The sequence below is a fragment of the Azolla caroliniana genome, unplaced genomic scaffold (assembly GCF_043228905.1).
Source record: "Azolla caroliniana isolate FFs.n. ecotype wild unplaced genomic scaffold, voAzoCaro1.0.p SCAF_12, whole genome shotgun sequence".
In the NCBI taxonomy this organism is placed as follows: domain Eukaryota; kingdom Viridiplantae; phylum Streptophyta; class Polypodiopsida; order Salviniales; family Salviniaceae; genus Azolla; species Azolla caroliniana.
In genome coordinates, this window is record NW_028230447.1 from 17,175,010 (window position 1) to 17,185,633 (window position 10,624).

Sequence of the window (10,624 nt, forward strand, 5' to 3'; positions counted from 1 at the left end):
TTACATGGCATGAGACTTTTTCAATGGATAATTTTGGGATAATTTTTCATAGATAATTCATTCTTAGCTTGGTCACAATTGTATATATACCCTTTGAAACTCATAAAGGTCAAATCATCATCTTCTCTCTCTCTCTCTCTCTCTCTCTGTGCTGGAATCCCCTGTTTTTCCTTGACAACAAAAGAACAAGAAGCATGGGGCCTAACCACTTGCATATGGAAGAAGAAGGTAAAGCTTGTTCTTCTGTATACTCTGTTGATGCCATTCTGAGGTATAATCCTTTGTTCCAGACTAAGTAGAAAGAGGAGGAGGAGGAGGAGGTGTCAAATATGTATGTATGTGTGCACGCACATGAATGGTAAGAAGCCATTGATCCCAACTATTAGATGCATGGCATGCAAGGTAAGAAAAGAGATTCATCAAAATATATACAGATATACACGCATGGATGCTTTATACATATAGAAGGATAGCACATACAATATGCAAGGTAGAAGTACCACACTCAAGGGAGGTACAGGAAATGTGGCCCTTTCCCCTGTTTCGGAAATGCTTTCCAGAGTAATTCGCCTTGCGGCTGATACTGCCTTCGTGGCGAAGGATGTGCTCATCGAGAAGTCAAACTTCCATGATCTGTCCCAATACTTGGAAAGGATTTCCCCTATTCTAGTGGAACTAAAAGAGAAGAACGTGAGAGATAAGCCGTCCATGAGATTGGCTCTCGAGTCATTAGAACGCGAAATCAAGAAAGCGAATGAATTGGTCAATGAGTGTACTACTAAGAGCAGGATTTATCTGCTTTACAATTGTGGGAGTGTCGTGGAACGCCTCCAGAATGTCATCCAGGAGATCGGAAAATGTGTTAGTGGCATTCCCATCACAACCCTCGATGTTTCCATGGAAATCCGAGACAAAACTTTGGAGTTATATAATCAGATGCAAGGGGTAGAGTTAAAGGTTTCTCTTGGAGGAGAAGACATTGTCAAGAAGCTCCATGTAGGTGTGAGAGAAATGCGAGGTGATTATGCGAAAAGCTTCATTGATCAATTCATGCAACTATTCGGCTTGTCGAATAGTCCAGCATCAATGAGAAAAGAGCTTGAAAAGCTAAAGCAAGAGAAAGATGAGGCATTGCTAGGAAAAAAGCAATCAGAGGCAACTGAACTCGAGCAGATTATAGAATTTCTTAGTCGGACAGATTCTTTACAGCACATTAGTGAGGAAGAAAGTGAAAGTGAATATTGGAAGGCGAGAAAAAAAACTATGGGGCTACTCGTACAACCATTGAAATCTTTCTACTGCCCACTAACTAACAAAGTAATGAAGGATCCAGTAGAGATCGCATCAGGTCAGACATTTGAACGTAGTGCAATAGAAGCATGGTTCAAGGAAGGAAATACAGTATGTCCTATTACAAAATCTCAGCTTCATAACTTAGAGATACATTCAAATGTGTCTCTTTGCAATTCTATTAGAGAATGGAGGGATCGGAACATTTCCATCACCATTGGTGCCGCTGCCCATAAGCTTCAGTCCGAGGATGAAAAGAAAAAAATTTCTAGCTTGAAGGAGTTGTACAAGCTAAGTGAAGAGAAAGCTATTCATAAGATTTGGATACGTAAGGAAGGGCTTATCCCAATCATTTCAAGTATGTTATCTGGTCAAAAGCCTACTGTGAGAAGGCAAGCATTGGTGACACTATATAGTTTGGCGGTTGGTGATGCCATCAACAAGGTATGATGAACCCTTTTCTTTTGTTTTTTTTCAGTTCTTTTCATTAAATTGTATTTTTCAAGTCCATTTAATAATGAGAAACAATATACCACTGAGATTACATGGCATCATGCAAGAAAAGTACTAAATGCTTTAAGCATAAAACAGAAGAAAAGTGGATGAAATTAGGTCTCTCTACCTTTAAAAAAATTACAATTGTTTTTCAGTGAATGCCGCTGAAGCTCTTAAAACTTAGTTTTAGAAAAAGAAACTTATGGTAGCTTTAGAAAGAATAAAACCATTAAATCTAGAAAACATGAAAAAAAGGCATGATACAATGTTTCAATTATCTTTATAATCCTCTGCATAGATCTATAAGAGAAAAAGTAGCTTTGGCATGGCCATATGGTGAAGCTTGAAACCATTAAATCTAGAAAACATGAAAAAAAGGCACGATACAATGTTTCAATTGTCTTTATAATCCTCTGCATAGATCTATAAGAGAAAAAGTAGCTTTGGCATGGCCATATGGTGAAGCTTGAAACTATGTTGAATCATCTCATTTGTATTCATTACAAAAAATACAAAATGATCAGGAGAAGATAGCTGATGCTGGTGCAATTCACCATGCTGTACGCTCCTTGGCACGTGATGTGAAAGAAAGTAGGCTTGCTGTTGCTCTTCTTTTAGAGCTTTCTAAGGATCCATTAGTTTGTGAACGAATTGGGAGAGTGCAAGGTTGCATTCTTCTTTTGGTTTCCATGTTGAACAATGGAGACCAAGAAGCAACACATGATGCGAAAGAACTCCTTAACAACCTTTCAAGTGACAACCAAAATGTAGTACAAATGGCTGAAGCAAATTATTTCAAACCATTGGTGCAACATTTGTTTGAAGGTATGCATTTTTCTTTTCTCATAAAACTAAACTTTAATACAACTAAACCTCAATACAATTTGGGATAGACTAGCAATAACGCAAGAAACGCTTTCTAGTGCATTACATATTTTCGAATTGAATGTGCTATTTTCGTTTCAACTTTTAAAGTTGTTTGCTGCTTTTTTAAGCTTTTTAGTGAACTTAAAGAGGTCATAACTTCTTTTCTGACCAAGAGATAATCTACATCTACTTCTCTTAGCAATTTACAACCATATGTAGAGCTTTTAGGCAAACACAAAAGTGAGAAAATGGATCTTTTAGGGAGGACAATAAAAATTTATGCTGACTTCCAAAATCGCGATATCATAGAATTATATCTTGATGTTCCTCAATTAGTGATGCGTGAAGATCTCGCTAAGAGTATAAAACTGCTTGCGCAACTCCTCATATTTGCATTCGCATTCAATCTTGTAAAGAATGCTAACGCTCATACAGTGGGGGTGTGCGGAAGTGTAGTGCATTTCTGAGAGTGGGTGTGTGAGCAAGAGAAGGAATAAGAGAAAACAACAAGAAATAATAAAATACAGAGGAGAGGGGATGATAGCTTATGCACTGAAGAGAAAACTATATTAATCAACTAAAAATCATGAACTGAACATAGTGGACCAAGTGGGTTTTATATATAAGTCTTCAAGGGACTGCCACATTACATGTGGTTGGTAGAGTCTAGTCATTGACATCCACTTGAGTACGATTTTGTCATAAGAATATCTAATATTCTTTGATCACATTTACTCTTGATAACTAACTAGAGATCACAATCTAGTTCTTCATGTAACGAGATAGTTCACACAGATTATAATAACGCGTGCTCGCGCACTTTTTCACACATCCTGCTTTTCTCCATAAGCACATGTTCACTCGAATTGAGCTTGATTCTCAACATGCCCCCTCAAGATCAATTGTGTGTCCTCTTAAGGTTGGTTGTCTCGGTGTAGTGACTTGGTTGAAGTTGCTTGAACTGTAGGTCTATGGTTGTCACATTGCTCTTATGTACACTATCTAGATCTTGCAAGGTCAATCTTGCCGATCCAGAAAGTGTTGACAAAATTCCCGAGGTGTCGGGGTTTTTCGCCAGGCTTATGTGATTGGGGTTTTGCTCTGGGCACCATTTGTGTTTGTCTTACCCCATCTCGCTTGTGCTCTATCCCATCATTGGTTTATTGAAGTCTGTGAGGTCCCGGTATTGGCTCGTTGACCAATTTGTTGAAGTCTCTCAACTGTCTTTTAAGCCATACTGCTTCACATGCAACTATAGTTGCACCCCTATACTTTGCCAATAGATCCACTGTTGGCTGTTTCTTATTGTTGCAGAAGATCGTTCCATTGTGTAATAACAATATAAAAATCACGAGGTGGATCTCTTGTTAGATGCGTTACATGCCTAATCAACATCCATGAACCTTTTGAGTCAAAGTGATACTCAGTGCTTGTAGAAGATACTGCGATCAAGTGTTACACTAACATATTGTAACATGTTAAGCACGATTCATGTGGGGGTTTCCATGAACTAGCTAAGGAGCCTAACCATGTAGCTGTGGTCTGGTTGGGTGATTGTCAAATTAGACAAGAGTCCTGATTATATGTTGATATTGCATTGACTTGCAAAATTTGCTAGAATCTGCACTTAGCTTCATATTTTGATGAAGGGGTGTTGAGATGGACTTAGATTGGGTTCAACACGTAGTGTCATTGTGAGCAGGAACTTGTTTGGAGTTTGAATGACCTCGATATCGAGAAAATAATGTAAGTCATTGAGGTCCTATCTCAAACTTTTTTGAAAGCAACTTTTTTATCTTCTGTGTTTCGACAAGGCTTTTTGCACTGATGACAAGGTCATTGACATACAAGATAACTAAGATTGGGCTTTTGGGATTGTTCCGGAAGTTCAAGTTGTCAAATTTTGACAACCAATAGCCGATATTATGACAATACAATGTGATATTTGAATCCCATGCTCTCGGAGCTTGCTTCAATTTGTAGAACGGTTTCTTCAATCGGTAAACCGTGTGCGGAGGTGTCCTTGATTTATAGCTGTGTGGTTGCATTATATAAACTTCCTCCTTGATGCCGGGCCATACCATGATGCCGCTTTATCGAATACCACATCTCAGCTTATTTGTGACTGCTGAGTGGTAGTGTTAAAACATGTATAACCTTTTTGCTCAAATGAGTAACTGATGAGGTTCATCTTCTCATCGGGTATGTGCACGTATGCAATGCTGCCAAAAACCATCGTGTATGAAAGGTTTAGTTTTCTCTTGAAATTCTTCTCATGAGGGGTCATATTGTAGACACCCTCAGTCATGCAACCATTGATGAGATACACGGCCATGATTGGCATGTTCTTTTCCTGCAGCATGGCATAGACCATCTCAAGAGTTGTATGATTCTTCCACTCAGGAACACCGTTTGTTGTGGTGTGTATTGGCAAGAGAATTCACGGTAAATCCCCTTCTCTTCAAGGTAGGCCATGAACTTGGCTAAAAAAGTATCCTCGGTCACCATCAGACCGTAAGTATTGAATCTTGTGATTTGTCTTGTTTTCTGCGTGACTCTTTCACTTGAGAAAGTGAGAGTAGACCTCACTTCTCAACTTCATTGGGCATATCCAGGTATGCTGCAAATAATTGCCAATGAAGGTAATGAAGTAATTACACCTACCGATTGTTTCATTCTGAGCCGGGCCCCATACGTCCGTGTGGATGACATCCAACATGCCTTTACTCACATTCCTCTTGCTTGGGAATGCATGCTTACGTTTCTTGTCTAGCTGGCATGCCTCACATACATTATCGGGATTTTTCGGAGTAAGTCGTGGCAAGCCGTGCACAACTGCTTTCATTTGCGTAGATTGGAGTTTGCCAAGGTTTACGTGGCCAACCCTCTTTGTGCCACAACTCAATATCGGACTTGGCCTTGAATCCCATTGCATGCATTGCTGTGTTCACCTCGGTCGTGTTGATGATAAACATGCAACGTTCTCTTCTTGCATGAGCGATTAGCTGGGCCACCTGTGTGGTTGAATTGTACTTGCATTCCTGCTTCACAATTTGGTAATTGAGACCAAATTCTTTGTGATCATTGGGATATGCAGTACGCCCTTGATTTAACCCTTGTTGTGAAAGGCCACATCTTCAATGTGCTCGATCGTGTGTGTGGAGTCATCATTGGTCTCCACAATGCTGGGTCTCTCGGGTTCCCTCAGATTCATGAACCATTATTGATGACTTGTCATGGGCTTTGAGGCTCTTGAGTTCACGGACGCCTGGTTAAGTCTCGCTCCCCACGTTTCTTCTCCATAGAGAAGAGTTGGTGTGACAAATGTATCAAATAACCACAGCTTAGTTTGTGGCTCTTGGAACTGCAAATGTGTACATTGTCTCTCGAGAGCATCAAGGGCTGCATATCCACAAGAAAGTCGGGCACAAGCAGCCTCCCGTAAGGAGAACCTAGGCCCTGTAAATGTTACTCCTAGGTGGTTTGTATATACAAGTCCTCAAGGGAGTGCCACATTAAATGTGTACGATTTTGAAATAAGAACATCTAATATTTTTTTACCACATTTACACTTGACAACTAACTAGATATCAAAATCTAGTTGTTTGTGTAATTAGATAGTTCACACAGATTGCAATAAAAAAGTGTGTGGCATTAAAGAAGATATTTATGGAATATAAAGAGGTTCTATGATCCATTTATATGGATGCCAAGCACCATTTATGAAAAGTGGAATATTTTAAATCTTAGGTTTGAAACCGGTTTTGGCACTGTTTATTGTATTTGATAGTAATAACTCATTTGTAGAGGACGTTTTCTAAAAAATAAATTTAATTTGTTGTGTTCAGGATCTGATATGAGTAGGACACTTATGGCGAGTGCATTGGCTCGGATGAGTCTTACAGAGCAAAGCAAGGCGATGATCGTGACAGAAGGAGTGATACCACCTCTAGCAAAAATGATATCTACTGGGAAGCTTGAGGGTAAGACTGCCGCTTTAGGAGCTCTCCAGAACCTCTCCACTCATCCTGAAAATCGAGACCCAATGATAAATGCAGGGGTTATCCCTACCCTATTGCAGGTTTTAGTCTCAGTCACGTCGGTTTCAATGAACTTGAAAGAACTTGCTGCAGCCACACTTGCGAATCTTGCCACTGCGACTGCGTCCAATGGAGATAATATCAGCAACTCTGTTGATTCGGAGAAGGGTCTCAACGACATGTCCAATTCAGGAAGTGGCATTGGCAACATTCGTGATTCAGGAATGGATAGCAGAAACATCCTCAATTCGGATGATACGATATTGCAGCTACTTTCATTGCTTAATTTGGTTGGACCAATCAATCAAGGACACCTTCTGCGGGCACTTAATGGTATGGCCTCATCACCACCAACGGCCACCTTGGTGAGGGCGAAAATGAGAGAAGCAAATGCATATCAGCTTTTATTACCTTTCTGTGAAGTCAAGGATGTGGAAATTAGGGTGAATGCTGTAAAGCTCTTGTATAAGCTATCTGAAGAAGAAGGGATCAAAGATGAGTTCTCGGAGCTTTTTGGACAAACCTACATATCTGCTCTAGTGAAGCTGCTTTCATCCGAAAGGGATGACGAAAAAGTGGCGGCGGCCGGTGTGATTAGCAAACTACCGGAAAATGACTCTCGTTTGACGGAATTGCTCTGCAATGCCAATGCTTTAACTCCATTCCTCAATATACTCCAGTGGGGCACCGAGTCAAGCTTAACATTGAGGCGGTCTAAAAGCCAACTCTTGGAAATGGCTTCTCGAGCCTTGATGAGATTTACTTTACCATCCAACATAAGCTTACAACATCTAGTGGCACAAAAGAATGCTATCCCGCTCCTTGTGCGAGTACTAACGATCGGGTCACCACTAGCCAAGAAAGAAGCCGCCCTTGTGCTTAGCCGATTCTCCGAGAATACCGCAAAGCTGACCACCCCTATAGTGAATGATAACACAGGGTGCCGGTGTTTCTTTCTTTTGCGCAAACCCGAGGCCATGTGTAGAGTTCACATGGGGGTATGCTCTGTTAAAGGCTCGTTCTGCTTAGTAGAAGCAGGGGCGGTAGGCCCATTAATACGAATGCTTGATGATGAGATGGAGATCAATGAGGTTCATGAAGCTTCCCTTTGTGCTTTGTCTACTCTCTTGAAGGATGAGACTTGGGAAAAGGGCATTGACGTGATAGCCAAGGCCGACGGGCTCCGACCCATTGTGAGGTTGCTTTGTGATGGGTCTCCTAGTGTGAAAGAGAGAGTGATTTGGATACTCGAACATTCTTTTCGAATAGAAAAATATAGGATGGAGTTTGGGGTAGAGGCGCAGATGCCACTTATAGACCTCACCCAGAATGGGAGCGCTACATCGAGGTCATTGGCCGCAAGGTGTTTGGCTCACTTGGATATTTTACATAATCAATCTACTTACTTTTGAGACACTCAACCCAGGCATGCGTTTTGATTGGGGGGTGGGTGAAGGTTTTCATTGTTTGGTGACTTAGGGTTCATATGCCGTCCTATTTGATGGCTTTGTATTCTTTCCTCATTGTATAATATACAAGGTTCTTTGGCATTACATGGGAGTGAATCTTGTGTGGAGCTCGCACAATTGGCTTAATTTTGATTTTAGGCACACCAATAATGTATAGAGAGACACTAACTTCAATATCTCCCCCAGAAATTTGCTTTATTAGGGTTTGGTCTTTGAATCTCCACCCCCAAGGAGAGTTGAAACGCAAGTGTTTCCATGTTTGGTGAGAACTTGAAGGTTCTCAAACTACATAACAAGGAGCTATTTTTAAATAACTATTCCCGTCGAATTATCTGCCACATCGTATAGTATTTATTGCCCAATGCCTAATGTGATGTCGAATCATAACCTATGCAGCCCCTAAAATAACAATATTGTTGTAATGAACCTACACTTGCATGTTAATAAAACAATGTTTATGATTGAAGGTTCATGTCCCATCTAAAATGCGCCTTCGAATTTGAAGCATTTAGAATAGGTTAATGTAATCAACGATAGGTTCGCGTGCCATTTAGAATGTGTAAGGATTTGATACAAACTTTAGAATGAATGGAATTATAAGGGCTGTCTAATGAATTTCTTTTGAGTAATAGATTATATTATAAGGTTCAAGAAAAATACAATTTTGTTATAAGCCAAAAGTACACTTAAGTTAATGGAATTATTTCCTTTTAATTGGGTAGATAATGGAATTGTCAAAGTCCGCGCTTATCCAATATAATGTAATGGATGCTAGGGAACGAGTGGTCTTGGTATTGGGAGTCATGTTGGAGTCTTGAATAGTAAAGGCATTGCCATCTAGAATTGTTAAAGGTTATGATGGTCAATGACAACGATAGTTAAGGATAAAATTGTACTTTCTTAGCAAATTTTTCTCTAGCAAAAGCTTTTGCTCCTTGATGAAATTGACACACCCAACCGCTCACAAAGGGAGCATGCCCCTTCAAAACATTATCCACAAAACCAACAACCTAGCCATAATTGTGTGATTACAAAGAATACTTTATAAATATGTTGTCACCATAGACTAGGGCTCCAACCCTTTTACTACCTCAGAGACTTTGTCAACACCATGTCTCAAAACATTTGTTGTATTATATTTGTATTGATGCCATATCAATGTTGTGTGTGTGTGTGTGTGTGTACATAAAACCCACACATGTTGTCTTAGATGATGTAGCGTACCGATCCATGAATTCTTTGTATTTGTACACATTATTTTCTTAAATCTAGGTATCATATCAACTTTGCCAAATTTCTCTCTGTATGTGTGAATGAGATCTTCGGAAACATATTTGAAGATTCCAGCGCACTTTCTAATTGTGTGTGTTTGTGTTTCTTAAACTATTGTCCTAGAGCCAATGATTTTCTGTTTACATCCGTGTGGGTAGGTGGGATCTTCATAAACACATTTGAGATTACCTCTCTTTCTCTCTCTCTCTAGCAAGTGATCTAAATGAAGGGCAAGCATTTAGAATTTCTAAGCACTTTGATGCCCATGATCAAACGGTACAAATGGTTCACAGACATATACCACCCCAGAATAGAACCCATATATTTCATTAAAGGATGAGGTTTACAATGATTGGTTTTCACAAGGTTTATGCTCCCACAAACAGAGATAAAATTGTAGTACAAGCTTTTTTGGGGTCCTCAAGAAACCATGAAAGATATAGTAATAGTAAACAAAACTTTAACTATACAATTGTAAGAAAAATCAAACGAGATGAACACGTTGGTTGAAATGGTCTCCCACCAGCTTCACGATGGGTTCAAAAATATCCTTGCGGAAATGCCACATCTTCTACTTGCTTTCCGAGGATGAATTCTCTTGTTAAAGAAAACCATGAAATAGTAACAGTAAATAGAACTCAACTATACAATTGTAACAAAAACCAAATGAGATGAACATGCTGGTTGAAATTGTCTCCCACCAGCTTTGCGACTTCACGATGGGTTCAAAAATATCCTTGCTGAAGTGCAACATCTTCTACTTGCCTTCTGAGGATGAATTATTTTGTTAAACAAAGCAAGTACTCTTAACCACTCTCACAAAGGTACTGAACTTTCAAGCTGATTTGTCTTCTTTGTATGTGACCTTTGAAAACCTCTTTTTTATTGGAAGGTCTAATGCTTTCCTAAAGGCACCTTTGCTTTTTCTTTTGTATATTTGTATATTCTTTTTTCTCCTACCTTTTGTCCACTTCAACATTTCTGGCCAATGTGAAAGGGTTGATTATGACATGGATGATCGAGCGATGGCCAATGGCCGATGGCGTGGTATCCACCTGGCTGGTGGCATGACAACATGACGCCAATAACGTTATTCTATCTATGACATTAACTTCTTATTCATGTGGAACATTAATATTTCGGTAAAAGATAAAAGTAAGGTCCCACACTTATTTTACAATTTCCCTTCCT

The 10,624-nt window shown here is 39.6% G+C and overlaps 1 protein-coding gene across 2 annotated transcripts; it reads left to right on the forward strand.

Moving 5' to 3' along the window:
- Positions 1–132: 132 nt before the first annotated feature.
- LOC147857272 (U-box domain-containing protein 24-like) lies at positions 133–8,245 on the forward strand. 2 transcript variants are annotated; one of them, XM_087328363.1, is made up of 4 exons: positions 133–228; positions 466–1,734; positions 2,310–2,610; positions 6,501–8,245. In XM_087328363.1, exons 2-4 carry the CDS (start codon positions 484–486, stop codon positions 8,102–8,104), a joined length of 3,156 nt encoding a protein of 1,051 aa, XP_087184489.1. In that variant the 5' UTR covers positions 133–228; positions 466–483; the 3' UTR covers positions 8,105–8,245. The 2 variants fall into 2 exon arrangements, with proteins under 2 accessions (XP_087184489.1, XP_087184488.1); XM_087328362.1 differs by lacking the exon at positions 133–228 and having other exon boundaries at positions 252–1,734.
- The last annotated feature ends 2,379 nt before the right edge of the window (positions 8,246–10,624 follow it).

Bases quoted from the DNA above. Each gene is read 5' to 3' on its own strand.
- LOC147857272 (XM_087328363.1), top strand. From the start codon at position 484: ATGCAAGGTAGAAGTACCACACTCAAGGGAGGTACAGGAAATGTGGCC. The intron at 1,735-2,309 runs GTATGATGAACC...CAAAATGATCAG, and splicing joins TTGGTGATGCCATCAACAAG to GAGAAGATAGCTGATGCTGG. The intron at 2,611-6,500 runs GTATGCATTTTT...TGTTGTGTTCAG, and splicing joins GGTGCAACATTTGTTTGAAG to GATCTGATATGAGTAGGACA.